This window comes from Ovis aries, chromosome 25, assembly GCF_016772045.2.
Source record: "Ovis aries strain OAR_USU_Benz2616 breed Rambouillet chromosome 25, ARS-UI_Ramb_v3.0, whole genome shotgun sequence".
Lineage (NCBI taxonomy): Eukaryota > Metazoa > Chordata > Mammalia > Artiodactyla > Bovidae > Ovis > Ovis aries.
This window is the reverse complement of record NC_056078.1, coordinates 40,992,053-41,015,641: the sequence shown is the minus strand read 5'-3', so window position 1 is coordinate 41,015,641 and position 23,589 is coordinate 40,992,053. Positions and strand designations below refer to the sequence as shown.

Sequence of the window (23,589 nt, the reverse complement as noted above, 5' to 3'; positions counted from 1 at the left end):
AAAAAAAAAAGCTGTTGAGACTTTGATAGATACTGCAACAAATTTGTAGATACCCTTAGCTAGTATTGCCAATTTAACAATATTAAGGCTGTTAATCCATGAATATATAATGTTTTCTGATGATAAGTCAATTAACAATTAGACAAAAAAGAAAAAGTAGAGAATTTTATTTAAGCCAAACAGAGGATTATAACTTAAGAAACAGAGTCTCAGAATCTCTGAGAACTGTTCCACTTACCAGGAGCTATCTATAGATGCAGTTTTATATATTTTCGAGATAAAGAATCATATACCACACTGACAGGTTAACATTACATGTAAAGCTCATCAGAGATTTTAGCCAGGTATGCATATAAAGAATAAGTTTTTAGGTCAATGATCCCCTGCCAGGATGAGGAAAAAAAATTGATCTTAAAACTTACAATACTGGCATCAGAAGAAAGGGACCATTATCCTCAAAGGTTGATTATATCCTCCTATCTTGAGGGGATATGGTTGGGGCACAATGTGTATTTGGGAACAGTCCACAAATGGGGGCATGTGCTGCACGTTTTAGTTTTGACTTAGCTTGGTTGTCTTACCATAGAAAAAATTATGATTTTCCTTATCACGTTTTTACAATGATTTACATATTTACAGAATTTCACTGGAGTGGATTGCCATTTCCTTCTCCAGGGGATGTTCCCAAGTCAGGGATCAAACCCGGGTCTCCTGCACTGTGGGCAGATGCTTTACCACCTGAACCACCAGGGAATCCCTCACTTCACTTCGCTTTGTCTCCCTGATTAAATTAATTCTTAGGGATTTTATTCTGTTTGATAATGTAAATGGAGCTGTTTTCTTAATTTCCTTCTCAGAATGCTCATTATTAGTACTGTTCTTCAGTCACTCAGTAGTGGCCGACTCTTTGCAACCACATGGACTGCAGAACGCCAGGCTTTCCTGTCCATTACCAACTCCTGGAGCTTGCTCAAACTCACGTGCATCGAGTCAGTGATGCCATCCAGCCATCTCATCCTCTGCCGTCCCCTTCTCCTCCTGCCCTCAATCTTTCCCAGCATCAGGGTCTTTTCCAAAGAGTCCATTCTTTGCATCAGGTGGCCAAAGTATTGGAGTTTCAGCTTCAGCATCAGTACTTCCACTGAATACTCAGGACTGATTTCCTTTAGGATGGACTGGTTGGATCTCCTTGCAGTCCAAGGGACTCTCAAGAGTTTTCTCCAACACCACAGTTCAAAAGCATCAGTTCTTCAGTGCTCAGCTTTCTTTATAGTCCAACTCTCATATCCATACATGACCACTGGAAAAACCATGAAAAGTTGAAAGTGAAGTCGCTCAGTCATGTCTGACTCTCTGCGACCCCGTGGACTGTAGCCCACCAGGCTCCTCTGTCTGTGGGATTCTCCAGGCAAGAATACTGGTGTGGGTTGCCATTTCCTTCTCCAGGGGATCTTCTCGACCCAGGGATTGAACCCAGGTCTCCCGCATTGTAGGCAGACGCTTTAACCTCTGAGGCACCAGGGAAGCCTAAACCTTTGTTAGCAAAGTAATGTCTCTACTTTTTAATATGCTGTCTAGATTGGTAATAACTTTTCTTTCAAGGAGCAAGTATCTTTTAATTTAATTGCTGCAGTCATCAGCTGTAGTGATTTGGGAGCCCAAAACAGTAAAGTCTGTCACTGTTTCCACTGTTTCCCATCTATTTCCCATGAAGTGATGGGGTCAGATGCCATGATGTTAGTTTTCTGAATGTTGAGATTTAAGCCAAGTTTTTCACTCTCCTCTTTCCCTTTCATCAAGAGGCTTTTTAGTTCCTCTTCACTTTCTGCCATAAGGGTGGTGTCATCTGCATATCTGAGGTTATTGATATTTCTCCCAGCAATCTTGATTCCAGCTTGTGCTTCTTCCAGCCTAGCGTTTCTCATGATGTACTCTGCATATAAGTTAAATAAGCAGGGTGACAGTATAGAGCCTTGATGTACTCCTTTTCCTATTTGGAACCAGTCTGTTGTTCCATGTCCAGTTCTAACTGCTGCTTCCTGACCTGCATACAGATTTCTCAGGAGGCAGAACAGGTGGTCTGGTATTCCCATCTCTTTCAGAATTTTCCACAGTTTTTTGTGATCCACACAATCAAAGACTCTGGCATAGTCAATAAAGCAGAAGTAGGCATTTTTCTCTTACTTTTTCAATGATTCAACAAATGTTGGCAATTTGATCTCTGCTTCTTCTGCCTTTTCTAAAACCAGCTTGAACATTAGGAAGTTCACAGTTCATGTACTGTTGAACCCTGGCTTGGAGGATTTTAAGCATTGCTTTGCTAGCATGTGACATGAATGCAATTGTGTCGTAGTTTGAGCATTCTTTGACATTGCCTTTTTGGGGAGTTGGAATGAAAACTGACCTTTTCCAATCCTGTGGCCACTGCTGAGTTTTCCAAATTTGCTGCATATTGAGTGCAGCACATTCACAGCATCAATTTTTAGGATTTAAAATAGCTCAACTGGAATTCCATCACCTCCACTGGCTTTGTTAGTAGTAATGCTTCCTAAGGCCCACTCAACTTCGCACTCCAGGATGTCTGCCTCTAGCTGAGTGATCATACCATCACAGTTATCTGGATCGTGAAGATCTTTTTTGTATAGTTCTTCTGTGTATTCTTGCCACCTCTTGCTAATATCTTATGTTTCTGTTAGGTCCATACCATTTCTGTCCTTTATTGTGCCCATCTTTGCATGAAATGTTCCTTTGGTATCTCTAATTTTCTTGAAGAGATCTCTGCTGCTGCTGCTGCTGCTGCTGCTGCTGCTGCTGCTGCTGCTGCTGCTGCTGCTGCTGCTAAATCGCTCAGTCGTGTCCAACTCTGTGCAACCCACATAGACGGCAGCCCACCAGGCTCCTCTGTCCCTGGGATTCTCCAGGCAAGAATACTGGAGTGTCCATTTCCTTCTCCAATACATGCATTCATGATAAGTCACTTTAGTTGTGTTCCACTCTGTGCAACCCCATGGACAGCAGCCCACTAGGCTCCTCTGTCCACAGAATTCTCCAAGCAAGAGTACTGGAGTGGGTTGCCATTTCCTTCTCCAGAAGAGATCTCTAGTCTTTCCCATTTTATTGTTTTCCTCTGTCTCTTTGCATTGATCACTGAGGAAAGCTTTCTTATCTCTCCTTGCTATTCTTTGGAACTCTGCATTCAAATGGGTATATCTTTCCTTTTCTCCTTTGCCTTTCACTTTGCTTCTTTTCACAGCTATCTGGAGAAATATCTCCAGAAATAATGAAGAGATGAAGCCAAAGCAAAACAACACCCAGTGGTGGATGTGACTGTGATAGAAGTAAAGTCCAATACTGTAAAGAGCAATATTGCACAGGACCCTGGAATGTTAGGTCCATGAATCAAGGCACAGTGGAAGTGGTCAAGCAGGAGATGGCAAGAGTGAACATCAACATTTTAGGGATCAGTGAACTAAAATGGGCTGGAATGGGTGAATTTAACTCAGATGGCCATTATATCTATTACTGTGGGCAAGAATCCCTTAGAAGAAATGGAGTAGCCATCATAGTCAACAAGAGAGTCCGAAATGCAGTACTTGGATGCAATCTCAAAAATGACAGAATGATCTCTGTTCATTTCCGAGGCAAACCATTATATCACAGTAATCCAAATCTATGCCCTGACCAGTAGTGTTGAATAAACTGAAGTTGAACGGTTCTATGATGACCTAGAAGACCTTCTAGAACTAACACCCAAAAAGATGTCCTTTTCATTATAGGGGACTGGAATGCAAAATTAGGAAATCAAGAAATACATGGAGTAGCAGGCAAATTTGGCCTTGGAGCACAGAATGAAGCAGAGCAAAGGCTCACAGAGTTTTGCTAAAAGAACTCACTGGTCACAGCAAGCACCCTCTTCCACCAACACAAGAGAAGACTCTACACATGGACATCACCAGTTGGTCAACACCAAAATCAGATTGATTATATTATTTGCAGCCAAAGATAGAGAAGTTCTATACAGTCAGCAAAAACAAGACCAGGATTATGAACTCCTTATTGCCAAATTCAGACTTAAATTGAAGAAAGTTGGGAAAACCACTAGACCATTCAGGTATGATCTAAATTAAATCCCTTACAATTATACAGTGGAAGTGAGAAATAGATTCAAGGGATTAAATCAGACAGAGTGTCTGAAGAACTATGGACAGAGGTTCATGACATTGTACAGGAGGCAGGGATCAAGACCATCCCCAAGAGAAATAAATGCAAAAAGGCAAAATGGTTGTCTGAGGAGGCCTTACAAATAGCTGTGAAAAGAAGAAAGGTAAAAGGCAAAGGAGAAAAGGAAAGATATACCCATTTGAATGCAGAGTTCCAATATACATTATTAGTATATAGAAATATAACTGATTTTTATATGTCAATTTTGTATCCTATAACTTTGCTGAATTGCTTTATTAAATGTTTTTGTGAAATCTTCAGGGGTTTTTTACATATAAGATTATATTATCCAAGTACAGGGATGCTATATCTTTTTTTTTCCAATTTGAATGTCTTTATTTCTCTTTTTTGCCTAGTTGCTCTGGCTGTAACTTCCAATTTTATGTTAACAGAAGGGATGAAAGTGGCCATCCTTGCTCTGCTTGTGATCTTTGGGGAGAAGCTTTTGGTCTTTCACCATTGTTACTTAGCCGTAGGTTCTTCATGTATTAGCCTTTATCATGTTTTTCAAAGAATTTTTCTCTGTTCCCAATTTGAGTGTTTTTATGAAGGGATTTTAGATTTTATCAAGGGATTCTTCTACCTCAGTTGAAATGATTATGTAGTTTTCCAATATACTAATTTTATTAATTACATTGTTTAATATTTATGTGTTGAACCTTCTTTATATTATAGAAATAAATCCCACCTTTTCAGATGCTGCTAGATTTTTTAATTGAAGATGGTTGTACTTTTATCCATAGGAAATATGAGTCTGTATTCTTCTTATAGTGTTTGTCTAGCTTTGGTACCAGGGTAAGCAAGCCTCATAAAATAAGTTTGAAAGTGTTCTTTAATCTCCAATCTTTTCACAGATTTTGGGAAGGATTCCTGTTAATTCTTCTTTAAATGAGTAGTGGAGTTAACCTGTGACACCATCTGGCCCTGGACTTTTCTCTGTTGGGAGATTATCGATTCCTGAATCAAGCTTTTGTTTATTCATGATTCAGTTTTAGTAGTTAAAGTGTTTCTTGGAACTCTCTCATTTCATCTAGGTTATCTGGTATGTTGGTTTACAAATTTCACTGCTCTCATAATCTTTCTTTATTGGTATAAAATCAGTAGTAGTGTCCCACTTCATTTTCTTATTTCAGTAATTTGGGTCATTCCTCTTTTATTTAAGTCAGTGGGTATAAAGATTTTGCTGATCTTTTCATTGTACCAATTTTTTTATTTCACTGGTATTTGTTTTTTCTATTCTATGTTTTATCTATCTCTGTTATAATCCTTTTTATTTCCTCCCTTTGGCTAGTTTGGGTTAATTTTCATTTCTTTTTCTAGTTCCTTAAGCTATAAAGTTAGTTTATAGATTTGAGATTTTTCTTCCTTTTTAATGAACCTGTTTACAACTACAAATCTCCCTCTCTACTTTCACTGTATGTTTTGATATGTCATGGTTCCTTTTTCATTTGTCTCCTATATTCTAATTTCTCTTGTGACCCATTTGCTGATTAAAAGGGTATTGTTTAAACAATTTCCACATATTTGTGAATTTCCAGATTATTTTATGCTATTGACTTAACTTGCTGCGACTAGAGAAAGCCCTCACCCAGCAACGAAGACCTAGCACAGCCAAAAATAAAATAAATAAATGAAGAAATATTTTTAAAAAGAATTTTAAAGAAATGTCTGGTAATCTATCCTGGAGAAAAATGTGTATTCTGCTGCTTAAGAGAAGAGTGTTCTATACACATCTGTTAGGTACAATTGGCTTGTTATGATGTTCACATCCTTTATTCCCTTATTCCTCTATTTTCTTATGGTCGGTTTGATCCTTCTATTACTGAAAGTGAGGTATTGAAGTGTCTATTATCGTAGACCTGTTTGTATCTCCTTACATCTGTTTGCTTTTTAAATTTTGCTTCTGCGATATTTGGTGCATCAGCTCAGTTCAGTTCAGTCTCTCAGTCATGTCCGACTCTTTGCGACCCCATGAATTGCAGCACACCAGGCTTCCCTGTCCATCATCAACTCCCGGAGTACACTCAGACTCATGTCCATCGAGTCGGTGATGCCATCCAACCATCTCATCCTCTGTCGCCCCCTTCTTCTCCTGCCCCCAATCCCTCCCAGCATCAGAGGCTTTTCCAATGAGTCAACTCTTCGCATGAGGTGGCTAAAGTACTGGAGTTTCAGCTTTAGCATCATTCCTTCCAAAGAAATCCCAGGGTTGATCTCCTTCAGAATGGATTGGCTGGAACTTGCAGTCCAAGGGACTCTCAGGAGTCTTCTCCAACATCACGGTTCAAAAGCATCAATTCTTCGGCACTCAGCCTTCTTCACAGTCCAACTCTCACATCCATTCATGACTATTGGAAAAACCATAGCCTTGACTAGACAGACCTTTGTTGGCAAAGTAATGTCTCTGCTTTTCAATATGCTATCTAGGTTGGTCATAACTTTCCTTCCAAGGAGTAAGTGTCTTTTAATTTCATGGCTGCAGTCACCATCTGCAGTGATTTTGGAGCCCAAAAAAATAAAGACTGACACTGTTTCCACTGTTTCCCCATCTATTTCCCATGAAGTGATGGGACCAGATGCCATGATCTTCATTTTCTGAATGTTGAGCTTTAAGCCAACTTTTTCACTCTCATCAAGAGGCTTTTAGTTCCTCTTCACTTTCTGCCATAAGGGTGGTGTCATCTGCATATCTGAGGTTATTGATATTTCTCCTGGCAATCTTGATTCCAGCTTGTGCTTCTTCCAGCCCAGCGTTTCTCATGATGGACTCTGCATATAAGTTAAATAAGCAGGGTGACAATATACAGCCTTGACGTACTCCTTTTCCTATTTGGAACCAGTCTGTTGTTCCATGTCCAGTTCTAACTGTTGCTTGCTTCCTGACCTGCATACAGATTTCTCAAGAGGCAGGTTAGGTGGTCTGGTAGTCCCATCTCTCTCAGAATTTTCCAAAGTTTGTTGTGATCCACACAGTCAAAGGCTTTGGCATAGTCAATAAAGCAGAAATAGATGTTTTTTCTGGAACCCTCTTGCTTTTTTGATGATCCAACAGATGTTGGCAATTTGATGTCTGGTTCCTCTGCCTTTTCTAAAACCAGCTTGAATATCAGGGAGTGCATGGTTCACATATTGCTGAAGCCTGGCTTGGAGAATTTTGAGCATTACTTTACTAGCATGTGAGATGAGTGCAATTGTGCAGTAGTTTGAGCATTCTTTGGCATTGCCTTTCTTTGGGATTAGAATGAAAACTGACCTTTTCCAGTCCTGTGGCCACTGCTGAGTTTTCCAAATTTGCTGGCATATTGAATGCAGCACTTTCATAGCATCATCTTTCAGTGTTTGAAACAGCTCAACTGGAATTTCATCACCTCCAGTAGCTTTGTTCGCAGCGATGCTTTCTAAGGCCCACTTGACTTCACAGTCCAGGATGTCTGGCTCTACTGAGTGATCACACCATCGTGTATATCTGTTTGTAATTGGTTTTGTCCTCTCAGTGAAGTAACTCTCCCTTAATTATATAATGTCTTTCTTTGTCTTTCATAACAATTATTTATGTAAATTCTAATAGTCATCCCAGCTCTCTTTGGATTTATCTCTGCTTGAAGTATCTCTTCTCATCCTTTTATTTTTTAACCTCCTGCTGTCTTAACAGTAAAAATGATTCTCTTGTAGTCATCATATGGTTGCATCATTTTTATCCATCATGGCAATTTGTACATTTTGATTGGAGAGTTTAATCCATGCATATTTAAAGTAATTACTGATAAGGAAGGACTTTTGCTATTTGTTATCTGTATGTCTTTTAGCTTTTTTTCCTCCCTAATTTTCTCCATTTCTGCCTTCTTTTGTGTTGATTTTTTTTTTTAATAACAGGTTTTGGTTCCCTTTTTACTTCCTTTGTGTGAAAATATATTCAGTACCTATTAGAGATATTTTCTTTATGGCTACATGGGCATTCAGTTCAGTTTAGTCGCTCAGTCGTGTCCAACTTTTCGCGACCCCATGAATCACAACAAGCCAGCCTGTTCGTCACCATCTCCCCGAGTTCACTCAGACTCACCTCCATCGAGTCAGTGATGCCATCCAGCCATCTCATCCTCGGTCGTCCCCTTCTCCTCCTGCCCCCAATCCCTCCCAGCATCAGGGTCTTTTCCAATGAGTCAACTCTTCTCATGAGGTGGCCAAAGTACTGGAGTTTCAGCTTTAGCATCATTCCTTCCAAAGAAATCCCAGGGCTGATCTCCTTCAGAATGGACTGGTTGGATCTCCTTGCAGTCCAAGGGACTCTCAAGAGTCTTCTCCAACACCACAGCTCAAAAGCATCAATTCTTTGGCGTTCAGCCTTCTGCACAGTCCAACTCTCACATCCATACATGACCACAGGAAAAACCATAGCCTTGACTAGATGGACCTTAGTTGGCAAAGTAATGTCTCTGCTTTTGAATATGTTGTCCAGGTTGATCATAACTCTTCTTCCAAGGAGTAAGCGTCTTTTAATTTCATGGCTGCAGTCACCATCTGCAGTGATTTTGGAGCCCCCCAAAAATAAAGTCTGACACTGTTTCCACTGTTTCCCCATCTATTTGCCATGAAGTGATGGGACCAGATGCCATGATCTTCGTTATCTGAATGTTGAGCTTTAAGCCAACTTTTTCACTCTTCTTTCAACCTTTCATCAAAAGGCTTTTTAATGGTTACAAGTCAATATTTTCATATACAATATATACATATAATTTTCTGATTTTCTTTATTTCTTCCTTTTTAAAAATCCTTATTTTCCTTTAAATATAGTTGACATATATCAAGCATATTTAGATAGCACCTTTATCACATCACATGATTATTACTTCTTTTTGTGGTGGGAATAATTAAGATCTAGTCACTTAGACATTTTAATGATTATAATAAAATATTGTTGTATGTTCACTAAACTCCGCATTAGCTACCTGAGATTTATTTGTCAACTAGTTGCAAGCTTGTACCCTTAAACAGCACTGCTTACTCCCCCCAGACCCTGGTAACCACCACTGTACCCTGTTGAGATGAGTTTGGCTATTTTCAATTTCACATATGAGTGATAACATACAGTATTTGTCTTTCTCTGTCTGACTTATCTTACCGAGCACAAGATTCATCACTATTGACACAATGGCAGGATAGCCTTGTTTCTATGGCTGAATTATATTCCGCTGCATGTATGTACAACGTGTTCTTTATCTGCTCATCTGTTCATGGGCACTTAGGTTGTTTCTGTTATCTTGGCTGTTGTGAATAATGCTGCAATAAACATGGAATTGTGTATGTCCCTTCAATATTCTGTCTTCATTCCCCATTCACTTCCCCACCCAGCAGTGGGATTGCTGGCTGGTGTGGTAATTCTATTTTAAATTTTCTCGGGAACCTCCATATTGTTTTCCATAGTGGCTAAAGCCATTTATATTTCCATCAACACTGTAACAGTTTCCCTTTTCTGTACATTCTCACCAATGCTTGTTATCTCTTGTCTTCTTGATGATAGCCATTCTAACAGAGATTCATCTCATTGTGGTTTTTGATTTGCATTCCTTTGATAATTAGTGACATGGAGCATCTTTTCATGTACTTGCTGTCCATTTGGATGTCTCTTTTGAAAAAATATCTATTTCTCTACCCACTTTTCAATCAGATTATTTGGGTATTTTTAATTGACTTGTATATGCCCTTTATATATTTTAGATATTAACCCTTTATCCAATATGTGATTGTAAATATTTTGTCCCATTCTATTGATTGCCTTTTCATTTTTTTGTTGTTGTTGCTTTTGCTTTGCCAAAGTTTTATGCTTGATGTTGATCTTGGCTTTTGTTGTTTGTGATTTTGTTGTTATATCCCCAAAAGTTACTGGCAAGATTAATTTTAAAGAATTTCTCTCTGTATTTCCTTCTAGGAGTTTCATGGTATCAGGCCTTATGACTTAAAGTTAGTTTTGGGGAGTCGTGTAACATACAGATTCATTTCCACTTTTCTGCCTGTGTTTTATTTTTCCAATACCATTTGTTGAAGATATTATCTTTTCCCCATGGGTGCTCTTAGCTCCCTTGTTCAAATATTTGTTAACTATCTGTGGCGTTGCTTCTGGGCTCTCTATTCTGTTCCATTTGTCTACATTTCTATTTTTATGCTATTGCCATATGGTTTTAATCACTATAGCTTTGAAATCAGGAAGTAGAGTTTGAAGTCAGGAAGTATGATGCCTCCAGATTTGTTCTTCTTTCTCAGGAATACTTTGGTTATTTGGAGTTTTTTGTGGCTTCACACAAATTTTAGGACTATTTTTTTCTATTGCTATGAATGCATTGGAATTTTGGCAGGGATTGCATTGAAGCTACATGGCTTTCGGTAACATGGGCATTTTTACAATGTTGTTTCTTCCAGTGCAGGAACATGGGGTGTCTTTCCATTTATTTGTGACGTAGTTTTTATTGCACAGATTCTCACTTCTTTAGTTAAATTTATTCCTAGGTGTTTTATTATTTTTGATGTTACTCCCAATAGGATAGTTTTCTTTATTTATCTTTCAACGTTTCATTACTGGAAATGCAACTAATTTCTGTATGTTGATATTTATATCTTGAAAATTCACTAAATTCATTGTTCAATTCCAACAGGTCTTTGAGTGTTTGGAATTCTTTATATACAAAATCAAATAATCTGCAAATAATGACAAGCATACTTCTTCCTTTCCAATTTGAATGCCTTTTGTTTCTTTGTTGTGCCTATTAGCTCTAGCAGAAGAGTGATAAAAGTGGGAATCCTTGGTTCAGGCCTGATCTTAGAAACAGAGCTTTCAACTTTCCACCACTGAGTATAATGTTAACTGTGGGTTCATTGTGTATGGCCTCAATTATTTTGTGATATGTTCCTTCTATACTCAAATGTTTGAGGTTTTTTATCATGAAATATTGTTGTAATATGTCAAATGCTTTTCCTGAATCTACTGAGTTGATCTTGTGATTGTTAGCTTTCATCTATTGATGTTGTTTATCCCATTTTTTAATTTGCATATGTTGAACCATGCTCACATTCCAAGGATAAATTTCATTTGGTTGTAGTTCTTCTAATGTGTTCTCTTTTTGTGATTTGAGTGCATAAAGTACAAAGGTTTTACTTTCTAATTGAAGTATAGTTGACTTAAACAATATTATGTTCATTTCAAGTGTTACCATTAGTTAAGAAAGGATTTGTCTTGCACTTTAGTATGGACACTTCTGATAGAAAGTTTATTTTGTGGGTCAGTTGTCAGAGTCTGGTGTTTTCTACTCAGTAATTATTGGACATGGGCTTTCCTGGGGCTCAGTGGTAAGGGATCCACCCACCAATGCAGGAGACCTAGGTTTGACCCCTAGGTCAGGAAGATCCTCTTGAGAAAGAAATGGCAACCCACTCCAGTATACTTGCCTGGGAAATTCTACAGATGGAGGGGCCTGGTGGGTTACAGTCCGTGGGGTTAAAAGCCAGACATGACTTAGAGACCAAACAACAACAATTGTTGGACATAGCCATGTCACATGTGTCTGCTCAATGCAATGGGTAGAGCATGGGTTTTAAGGCTAGAAATGGGTTCAGTTCCATAACAACTATATGGAAATTGTGGAAAATTCTATGACTTGTGAGAGCTTCAGCTTTCTTATCTGAAAAATGAAAATAACGCTGATATCATGGGGTTGTTCTGGAATTGGAAAACATGTAACATGAAGGCCTGGTACATACATCTCAATGAATGATAATCTTGATGATGTTAAAAGAATCTATTGTTAGTGTCATCACTATTTGTTGAGAGATTTAGTTGCAGCCTAGAAAATGCAGACAGAACGGTAGACAGGACCAACTGAGAGACTTTTGTTGGAATATTGTGCCAAAGAGCCCTGACCCACACCCAAACACACACTTTCAAGGGACAAGAGAGGAGCAGACACCTGGGAATGGTTTATGCTCAAGGGAAATTGAGGGACCAGAAGAGTCGTATCAAAATCACTGGAGGCTTTTCCAACCGATGCATCCTACATCACTTCCGATGTGATAGCTGCACAACCATCCTGGTTTGTTAGCAGAAGTTCCTCATCCCTTAAAAGTTCCTGACTCCCGAGCACCCAGATCTGATTGGTCACCCTTCCCACACTCAAAACTTATGAATTCCCCACCAGGATGACCCCCTGAGATTGCTGAGGGTGTGTAGCAGCCTTTAGCCACACGGAGTGGGAGGAAGGAGTTGCTAAAGGGTCTACTGGAAACTGAGGAGGCAGAAATTCTGCCTACATAATGGATACACCTCATGCCTCTAACTCAAGTCTTCTTCATTTTCAGGTCAGGCAGTGTGAACAACAACTGGATGAACATTTATTCCTTTGTGGAGGATTTGGTCAAGAAGTTTGAAAAGTATGGCTTCTCCAAATCGCAGAGTGTTTCCCCACCAGGCAGAGTACACAGCTGTTTAGACTCAGTGGGAATGGGAGCCCCTAGAGTCAGGAGCACAGAGCCCAGGGGGATGTTCTGAAGCAGAAAAGAGCAGGTCATGCAGATTCCATTGGGTCTCAGCAGCTTTCTTGCCTCCTACTTGGAAGACGGGTCATAATTGTAGGGGCACAGTCTACCCTGAAGGGCCTTATAGATGAGGAACCAGGCAAGCCCGTACCATGGTAACTGAACACCAGGTTAAATGGTGTCAATAGACAAAAGAAAAAGGCAGAAGTCTTCAAAGGGAAATTAAAGGGAAAAGCAAGAATTCTTAGGAAAAAGTCAAGGATGGTTTCCTAGAGGATGTGGAATTTTGAACTAGGTCTTGAAGGATGGGGAAGAGTGAGCAACAGAAACTATTAAGGAGCCTTCTCGTGCAGTGAGTGGTCTGTTCAGCTGGAGAGTAGGGTTAATGCAGAAGAAGGTTGGGAGATGAGGCTGCACAAGACAGATTTGGACCAAAGCCTTCAGGGCACGTAATGGCCAGGCCAAGGGACTTGGATTTCCTGCTGTAAAAAAATAGGGATCTACAGATGATTCTTGGGAAGGGGTCTGACATGATCAAGGTTATGTGCCAAAAAGGAAAGTCTGATATTGTGAGTAAAATGTGTTGAAACAAGACCCAGGAGCAGTAGGGAGCTTATCTAAGAACCTACTGTAGCAATTTACCTAAACGATAAGTGTCAATGGACCAAAAGACAGGGTCCAGGGAAAGGAAATGGCGGGAAGTATATGAATAGCTGCTAAGAAGGAGAATGATTTCTCTGAGATGAGTGGGAACAAAGCCGAGAAGGATGTAAGGGAGGGAAGAGCAGTAAAGGTACAAAGAATTTTGTAGAAGAAGAGAAACCAGTTAGGAGGCCCTCGTGAGAGAACGCATAGGTATCCGATGTGTGCAGTGTACGTGTTCACGTGTGTGTGTGCGTATGTGCATGTGTGTTTAAGAGAGAGAGACACACTTTAGAGTGGTGAGGGGTATAAGGTTGGATCAGGATGTCATCCTGGTACCTTGTTCCAAGAAGGCAGCATGTCTCCACAGGCTTCCTTCACTAGGTACCTACAATCCTTCATTAAAGTTAGAGAAACTTCCAGGTTTAGGAAATGAACCCAAACGCAGATGCTCTGGGGTGGGGAGAAGAGAAACTGGCACGCACCTTCTTCCTGGCTGCACGCTGGCTTCACTGTGAGCCTGTGTCATACAGAGCTTCTCACGAGCACGTGCTTCGTCCCCAGCCCTAACCTCCGGATGTCCTTCATCACCTTCTCCACGGAGGGTCACACCGTCATGAAGCTTACTTCAGATAGGTAAGTGCTGCTTTAATCTCCCAAGGCAGGCCTGCTGAATGAGGGCCAGGGAGACTCCTAGGAGCTGAGGGTTCCCCTGGGTGCAGACTGGGCCAGCCTGGGCTCTGCTGAGGGCTCACTCTGACCCCAGTCCCAGCTCCCTGGTTGCTACCAAGCCCTGACTGTGCTGGCACTGGCATACGCTATGCCGCTGGACCATCTCCACTTCCCCAGACCCCGCCCTCCACTCATCCTGTCCTCCCAGCCCTCTTCTCGTGTCTTAGAACTGGCTCACTGTGAGGACTCCTGGGACCTGGAGGAGCTGGTGCGTGGGCCCTTTGTGACTGGCCTGTGTTGGGTACCTGCCCTGTGTGTCAGTCTCTACTCTGGGCCATGGGGGAAGAAGAGAGGCAGAGTCAGAATCAGGAGACAGGGGTGGGCCTGCTGAAGGAATGGAGTTCACTGGATGGGAGCTTGGTCCCTTGGTGGCTCTGAGACAAGGGAGCCCATGAGTATGGTTCTGAATACCAGGCTGGGCTGGGGTCAGGAGGGCAGCATGACACAGCAGCACCCTAGGTGTGCCCGAAGGCCTGAGGTGGAAGATAGGGAGCTCATGAGTATCCAGGAGCTCAAGATGCTCATGATGCGAATGACTGAAACCCAGAGAGTGTGGGGCTGCCAGTGCGCGGAGACAGCACTCCCCAGGCCTGGCTCCCGGGAGAAGCGGGGACCGGGCTTCCTGCTCAGTGAGCTGGGGAAGGCGTGGTTTTGTGTGTCCCTGTGGTCTGCATTTTGCAGAGAGAGACCTGAGTGAGTGTGAGGTGGAAGAAAGCAAGTGAGTGGGGAGCTGTCAGGCTGGTGGCAGAAAGAGAGCTGGGGGCCTCTGGTAGAGGAGCTGTCCATGGGGGAGAGGAGGACCGCTGACTCCTCTAACCAAGAGTTCAGAACTTGAACCAAGGGAGCTGTGCGGGAGGCTCCTGAGGGGCTCCCAGACCTCTCTGGAGAGTGGAGACGTCAGCCATTAAAAAGAATACATTTGAATCAGTTCTAATGAGATGGATGAAACTGGAGCCAATTATACAGAGTGAAGTAAGCCAGAAAGAAAAACACCAATACAGTATACTAACGCATATATATGGAATTTAGAAAGATGGTAAGGATAACCCTGTATGTGAGACAGCAAAAGAGACACAGATGTATAGAACAGACTTTTGGACTCTGAGGGAGAGGGAGAGGGCGGGATGATTTAGGAGAATGGCATTGAAACATGTATACTATCATGTAAGAAATGAATCGCCAGTCTATGTTCGATACAGGATACAGGATGCTTGGGGCTGGTGCACGGGGATGATCCAGAGAGATGATATGGGGTGGGAGGTGGGAGGGGGGTTCAGGATTGGGAACTCATGTACACCCGTGGCAGATTCATGTCAATGTACGGCAAAACCAGTACAGTATTGTAAAGTAAAATAAAGTAAAAATAAAAATTAAAAAAAAAAGAAAATGCCGCCCTCAAGGGAAAGTGTCAGAAGAGGAGTGAGAATGAGGGGAGGGGGAAAGTGGGGTAGAGTTGTAAGAACTGAAGGACTTCATGAGGGCATAAGCAGGCTAGGATTCTCTCCATGCATGGAGCTGGGAATGAGAATGGGGTGGCAGGCCAGCCAAGAGAAAGGCCAGAGTGAGGTCTGGATAAGCTCAGTCCTGGGCTGGAAGCTAGGGAGGGCTGCGGGTTCCAGCACATTTGGGCTGCAACAGCAGCAACAAAACAAATCTTCCCAAAAGTGACAGGAAGAGGGTAGGGGGGTTTTGTTTGTTTGTTTTTGCATGGGTGGGCAGGGCCACTGGCCCTGGTCCCAGGCCTCCTCAGTTCCCATGCTGGGTCAGGCAGGGCAGGACCAGGGGCTCTCAGTTCTCAGCTCATGGCAGAATCCCTTCTGCCTGAGGCACGAAGGCACCTCATTCTCTAAGACTTGCTGTGAAGGCTCAGCCATCACACCAGATAAGCTTGAACCTAAGCCCCGCCCCCTGGTGTGTCCCAGTCCCATCCCCCCACTATCTGCTGTAACAGAGGCCAACAGAGATCCCTGTGGCAGCCCGGGGTCACTGCTCTTCAGCCCACATGGACATTCTCGGGCCTCTTCCGCATTTACCATCTATTTCTTCAAGAGCACGTGAAGCCTGAGAGCCCTAGACTCTAATGGAGCAGCTTGACTACTTTCTTTAGCACCAATCCAGGGAGGGAAGTGGTTTGGAAGGACCAAGGCTGTTAGAGGGGGCCTGTGGGAGAGGATGGTGGGCAGGGCAGAGTTATCAGCAGAGTGACTTCTCCAAACTCAGCCTTGCTTGTTGGAGGGTAATGTGCCCTCACCAGGGGCCCCTTGGGTGCCAGCAGCATCTCCAGTCATGTTGGGGGTGCCGGATCCACAGGTGCCATCCGTGGCTGCTCCCCTCTCACCACGGACTCACCGCTTGCTGAGCTCTCTGAGGCCTGCCTACTGAGACAGGGATGAGCGCATCGAAAGCCAGGTCCTGCTTATGGGACGGAAGAGCAGCATCCTCCATGCTCACTGGGTGGCATGGAAGCGTTAGGGTTAGTCCTGTCTGTAAAGACACAGACAGAGGGGTCACAACAGAGCCACTGAGCTCTCTGGTCCAGGCAGGCCTCCACAGAGCAGAATGGTGCCGGGAAGCTGGTCTATTTTGTAACAGTCAACCTTCATTCCTCCTCAGTCCCCTTTACTGACTTTTTTCAGAAATGAAGTTCATGATGGTCTTATCAGACTTCAGAATATAGTGCCTACAGGAGACACATACATGCAGGAAGGATTTAAAAAGGTACAGATCCTACAGCCCTGAGAATTTATTCTGCTTTGTGACATTCTTAAAGAATTATTGGGTCTTCTCACTTCTCACCTCCCCCAACTTTTCTTCAATTTGTTGCAGGCAGTTGAGCAAATTGAAGAAGCTCACTCAGGAGGTAAGTTGCCTGTTGATGTCACTGTGCTCAGGGGGGGACAGAGCCAGGCCCAGGCCTCAGCGAGGGCTGGTGCAGACCCTCCCTGGCCGGCCCCTAGCGCTGACTCTTGGAGCGAGCTCCTTGCCCTCCCCGTGCTGCAGGTTTCTCCTCCCCACAGTGAGGATGGAAAGCTCCCCCAGGGATGTTCCTGAGAACCACATGGGATCATGCAGTACATTCCTGGTTCTTACTAGATATCAAGTGCTTGACCTACAGTTGGGCTGCATGAGAAAGAAGAGAAATTCCAGGGACAGTGAGGAGACGGAGTCCAGTTTAGGGAGCAGAGGCCTTGGTGCCCCCTGGCTGCCCACACTGTGTCCACCACGGTCCTGGCTCTGCCCTTTCCCTTCAGCCTCTCCCCTGTGGGTGACTCTTGTCCTGTGTCGGTGTTTCCAACAGTGGGAAAGGCTGAGCTCAGCCCAAAACCATCGGCATGTAGACTACAGGGCTGCAGCCTCATCAGGAAGGAAGCACAGGCTGCTGGGAAAGGCAGGGAGCTGGGCGGGGCCGCTGCCCAAGCCTCTGGCAGTCAGTCTGGCTGCTCCTCCCTGAGCTCAGCTGAGAGGCTGCAGTTGCCATTCAGGACAAAGGCTGTCCACCTTGCCCTAGTGAGGGTCACTAGGAAGCGCTCTGAGCCAGTCTCACGCTCCTCACCTGTCAAGTGGGTCCTGGGCTAAGGCCCCTTCTTTTTCGGGGTGCTCTGGGTGGCAGTTCTGGCGTCAGGGTGGCCCCTCCCCAGGAGGAGGAGGTGCGGGAGCAGAGCTGCAGGCCTGGCAGCCTGAGGCAGATCCCTCCAGGTGCCTTGCTCACAAGGCAACTCCCTATTTTTTCTGCAGAAAACAAGGTTCATTCCATGATTATCTGTCTGACTGATGGAACTCTGAAGGAACAGACACTAAAAGAAACTGTGAAAGAAGTGAGTCCAGACCATCGTCCCCAGCTGTGGGTTCCAGTTGTCTGACGAATTACACTCAATGCTTTTTTTCTCATAGGCTGACAAGGCTCGGCAAATGGGAGCAACAGTATACTGCGTGGGTGTAAAAAACTTTGAGGAACATCAGGTAATTCCGAACAGGGAACCACATGCCACTTTTGAGCCCAGCTGGTGAAAGCGTACAGAGAAGCTGTCCCAGCGTCACCCAGTGGATGTCCCTTTATCCCAGCCCAGGTGTTTGGACAACGGGTAGTCATGGCAGGTGAACAGCAAGCGTTGTGTAAACCTACACGCCAGAGGGGCGGGTGGAGGAGCTTTCCACTTCCTGGGGGTGGGCTGCTGACAGAAGCCAGAGAGTGGCCTTTGGAATCCAACACGGCAGCAGGCAAGAGTCCCTTTCCTGGGATAGGATCTACTGTGTTTCCAGCCTCTGGCTGTGTGCCAACCATCTCCTCTCCACTGTAGTTAATGGAAATTGCAGACAGCCCATATCACGTGTTTGCAGTGAGCCAAGGATTCAAGGCTCTTAAAGACATCGTTGATCCAGTGAGTGAGGGCTGGACTTGAGAAGCGGGAAGAGGTGGGTTCTCAGCAAGTTCCTGACATTCACATCCCCTGCTCCCGTCCCTCATCTCCCTATTTCAGCTCGAAACTAAGTCCTGTATTGAAATTACTTCTGTGGAGCCTTCCGATATCTGCGTAGGAGGTAAGAGCTGGACTTGCTTTTGTAAACACAGCGGTGTGTGTTTGTGTGAGTTGTTAGTACGTCCAGTGTGCATTGTGAGTGTGCTCTGAGCACATGGTTTCAGTATATATGGTTTGTGTGTGTAGTATGAGTTGTATGTGTAAGTGTGGTGTCTGAGTGTGTGGGGTGATTGCAGAGAAATGTGGGGACATGTGACTACACTGGGCCCATAAGAGAATGTGTATGTGAGGTGTGCATGTGGGGGGTTGTGGTGTGTGTGTGTGTGTTTGTACAGCTGAGCCTTGGTGGCTCAGCTAGTAAAGAATCCACCTGCTATGCAGGGTACCTGGGTTCAGTCCCTGGGTTGGGAAGATCCCCCGTAGAAGGGAACAGCTACCCACGCCAGTATTCTGGCCTGGAGAATTCCATGGACTGTATAGTCCATGGGGTCGCAAAGAGTCGGACGTGACTAAGCGACTTCTGCTTTCACTTTCTAGCTTTATTAGGATATAACTGACAAGCAGCTCTGTAGGTTTAATGTATGCCACAAAATGACCTGACACAAATATATTGCTGATTACAAGCGCACATATTTTTTTTAGCTCAAAACTTTAAATTTAACTAAGAAATAAGAAAAACTTTAGTTTAAAAACCCTCAACAAAACACTAACACACAGAAGCCAACAGCATGAAAAAGGACAAATGCATCAAGACTAATTAGGGTTCACCACTGAAATGCCAAGCTGATTCAATACATAAAATATCAGTGTGATTTTCCTCATCCGAAAAATGAAGAGAAACATGATTATTCCAGTGGATGAAGGAAAGAACTGGACATAGTTCACGGCCAATGTCACGCTAGTAACAGATCCTGACAAAGGCATCCAACAAATATTCACAGCTGTCATTACACCCAGAGGTTCAGTGGGGACAGCCTCTCCCTGAGGTCTGGAACCTGATGGCAATGCTGTCCCTCTCCTGGGATGGTCCCTGCATCAGACTGGGGAGGATCCTGTATAGCGTATTGCTGATAGAAGCGCTCTCTCTGAACTGAGCTCTGTGTGTGCCAGCTCAAGCATCCGCATCACTGGGATTTGTAGAGCTGAGGTGGGTGGATAAGCACACGCTCCCAATAACAGCATCCAGTTGGATGCAGCTGGATGCATAGCCAGGAAAGCTGGTCCTGGCTGTGGTGCTCGGAGCTGCAAGACCACAGTGCAGAAGGCTGTGGGGTCAGACAGAGCAGCGTTCGTATCTGAGCTCTGCTGCTCAAGGACATGAAACCGAGGCAAATTGCTGAATATCTACCAACTCCAATTTCATCTCCAAGAAGTAGAAATAACAATACCCTCTATCAGATCTTCAGTGGGACACAGAAGCAGTGGAGCTCACAGTGACTGGCACGGGATCTAGAAGCTGGTGGCCCTCACCTACAGGAGCTGGCACTAAGACTTCCATCACTGACCCCTGACTCTGCCTCCACCCTCACGCTGAGCTCAGGCTGGGGAGGCAAGTGGTTAAAGAACTCCCAGGATGAAAGCATCTCCCGCTGAGCCCTCTGTGGGTGGAAGCTCTCGACCCCTGCTGCCTCTGACCCCGTGGCCCGTGCAAGGTGCGGCCACGGAAGGAGACCCCACACACGTGCAGGGTCTTTCCTTGCACATCCCAGCTTGCAGCAACCTGAGCGCCTCCATTCTCTGATCAGGTCCCCAGGACACACACGGGCCTGCAGGCCTCAGGGAAGGATGCCTGTTGTCATTCACGCCCTGTGGTGGCCTAGCTGGGGTGACAGGTGCTTGCCGCACAGCCTCTGCCAGTGAGGCCCAGCGGTGCTGCTCTGACCTTTACAATTGTTGTCATCTCGTCAAAAGCTGCCACACGGCATGACTGTCACTGGGAGGGAAAGCTCAAGGCAGGAACCTGGACCCCAAATAAAGTAGAAGCTGTCATTCTGAATAAGTCAGTGAGCAGAGTGAGGGAAAGCCAGGAGGGTGTGAGCATGAGGCACACGGCTGCTTCAGCACCTTGGGCTACCTCTAGGAATAGGCAGAGGCTTCTGCTGGCCTCCCTGCCTCTAGGCCTTTGCTCCAGCCCATCCTCTACATAGGACCCGAAGGGCAGAGAACGCTGCTTCTGCAACCTTCTGGAGGCTGAGGCCCCCAAGCCAGACAACTGGGCCTTTCAATGTCCAGCCTCTACTCCAAGTCTGCCCATCTGCTGCAGAGGCTGGGGGTAGGGGTATTGGGTTTCCTGCAAAACTTTGTCCAGCTTTACAGTGTCCAGCCCACCCAGCCCTTGAGACTTCACTCTCAGAGCGCCTCCATCCGCAGCCTTTCCTGATCAGCTGGGCCCCCAGGCTTCTCACAGCCCTTGGTCTCTCATAGCCACTCATCACTCAGTAAGAACCATAACTTCTTCTTGGCTGTGTCCACAGCATTATTATTCTTTTTTTGTCATCCACTTCATTGTTATTATTCCAACCCTTTATTACAGAAGATTTCAAACATCTACCAAAAATGGAAATGAATGTATAATGAACATTCCTCTCTCCACTGGACTTGCAATTAATATCTAACCATATATCCCTGGTCACATATTTATCTAACTCCTCTCTCTTTCTTATCTCTTTCTCCATCAATCCATCTTATTTCTTGATGCATTTCCAAATAACTTATACTGATCAGACTACCACACCCACAAACCCTTTATTCTGCGTATCTTTACCTGTGGAACACTTTTCACTGAGTTTTGTTTTTTTTTTCAAATGCAGCAGACTTCAGTGTATCATTTGATGGGTTCTGAAAAATGCGCACATGAAGGCTCAGAACATCAGCTGCTGCTGCTGCTAAGAACATCAGAGGTGTCCCCAGAAGGCTGCCTCAGCTCTCTCCCCAGGCAATCCCTGCCCCCACCCCCTAGAAGCAGCTACTCTCTGATTTCTTCCTCCACCGGCTATTTTGCTGCTTTAGAACTTCTCTCCGGTGACTCACAGAGGATGAATGAGAGGTTTTTTGGCCTGGGGCACTGGGCACTACTGTTTGCGGATTCATCCCTCCTGTGTGTTGCTGGGTTTATTCAGGCTTGACCCAGAAATAAAGCCCGAATAGACCCCAGGCAGGAAGGTTTATTCAGGCTTTATTTATGGCTGGAGGTGGCACCTGGTCCCTCATTTTCCTGTATGTGACCAGACCAGAGTGAGTGTCTGCAAGAAGCCCAGCAGGTGGGGCCCAGTGGAGGCCACAGTAGGACACGGGGCAAGCAGGGCTTCCCTCTGAGGTCTGGTGTCCAGCTCTGCGTCGTGGCTGCAGGCCCTCTGTGAGGGAGGCTGGGGCAGGCTGTGTAGAGCAGGGGTGTTGGCAGGGCACATCGTGCAGAGCAGTGTGGGATACCCCTGCAACCAGCCTGGGTAGAGGCTGTCCCTCCACCACGATAAGGTCCCCCCTTGTCCCATCCCATGGTCTCCCCAGTTAACAACCGCAGAGTTCAACTCTGATACGTAAATTCCTATCTAAATATACTTTACAGGGATATTTTGCATCAATAGGATCATGCAGTACATAGTATTCACCAACCTTCTACATAATATGCCATTGCATGGATGGGCCCATTTATTTCACGGGTCCTGGGGAGACAATATTCAGATTGTTCCTAATAGGCTGATGTTAGAAGTCGTACTGTAGGACCATCCTGACGCTTACCTCTCTGTGAGCTTGGGAAAGGAATTCCCTGCAATCAAGACCAAAGAACAACTGCTGCCTTAAGGCGAAGCCCAGCTCATGGTTGGCAATGTCCAGTCTCTCTCCAAGTGGCTGTGCCGCACCGCATGTGGTGCCCCCGCCTCCTCTCCCCAGGGCCAGCCACTCCCACCTGTGCGCCCCCGTCAGCCCCAAGCAGCTTAGACGCCCTCTTCATGCTCAGCTCCACCAGCCTTCTCAGACAAGCCTACCTCCTCAGCACCTCTCTCTAGAGCTCCCAGACCACTTGATGTACAGCTTTTCTTCCAGAGAGTAAGTTCTCTGCTCCAGAGAGACTCAGTCCCTCTTCCAGAGCCTGAGGGCTTGTAGGCAGTGGACCCGTGTGGGATGTGCAGGAAATACAGCCCTGGAAGCCAGTTTCAGTCCTTCCTGTGACTTTATTTCCTTCCTGTGGCTGATGCTGTTGGAGGAATTGGGGTATGAGGAGAGGAATTTGGAAAGCAAGAGGGACAGCTTTCTGGGCAAAGCAAAAGTCCTTTACCCGGAAGTCTCTCTTACTGAAATATTGAAACCACCACCCTGCCTTCCACCTTGGAGACTTGCCAGAGTTCAGCAGCCCCCCCTTTGAGAGCAGCACTGCCTGGGAGAGAAGGGCTCCACTGCAGAGGCGAAGCAGCACCTGAGCGGGGCTGGAGGCAGCAGGAGGCCCGAGGAGGAAGGAAGGCGCCCAGGCAGCGGGCAGCTCACACTGCTCCTGAGGGAGCCAGTGTGGTCTGTGCTCTGGGCTGTCGTCCAGCCCTGCCCTCCGCTGCTGCCCTCCCTCCAGTCACCCACATGGAGGAGGCTGGGCCCAATCTCCACCATGCGGCTGAGACCACCAGGTCCCCAATGGGGGCTTTCTGGTTTCAACTCAGAGCCCTGTAAGCCAAAGACTCAGGTCAGAAAGGGCGTGTCCCCAGAGAGCAGAGTGATGGATGTTTGGAATTAAGACAGGCGCAGACGTGATGTGTGTCCTGAATTGGGCACTTGAGGTCAGATCCCTGTACCTGCCTTGGGTCGAAGGAAGTGACCTGCCCCAAGTCACAGTTTCCCTCTGTGTAAAATTGAGTAGTAAATCTTGCCTAGCTCATGCCTAAGTTCATGGGGCTGTTGGGAGATTTTAGGGAGAAAGTATAAAGGTCCGTGTATAGTAGGTGCTCATTAGTGGGAAACAACATTTGGATGAACACAGGAGTTGTAAGCTTTGGCATGGCACTTATTT

At 45.0% G+C, this 23,589-nt stretch overlaps 1 protein-coding gene across 1 annotated transcript in view; it reads left to right on the top strand.

Annotated features, from left to right (window-relative positions):
• ANTXRL (ANTXR like) overlaps positions 1–23,589 on the top strand; it is a 44,270-nt gene that overhangs the window by 5,138 nt on the left and 15,543 nt on the right. Inside the window, exons 2-7 of the mRNA XM_042240948.1 lie at positions 12,565–12,636; positions 13,948–14,019; positions 14,233–14,356; positions 18,007–18,075; positions 18,414–18,494; positions 18,594–18,654. Coding sequence (XP_042096882.1) covers positions 12,565–12,636; positions 13,948–14,019; positions 14,233–14,356; positions 18,007–18,075; positions 18,414–18,494; positions 18,594–18,654 — 479 coding nt within the window. The remainder of the gene's footprint in view (positions 1–12,564; positions 12,637–13,947; positions 14,020–14,232; positions 14,357–18,006; positions 18,076–18,413; positions 18,495–18,593; positions 18,655–23,589) is intronic.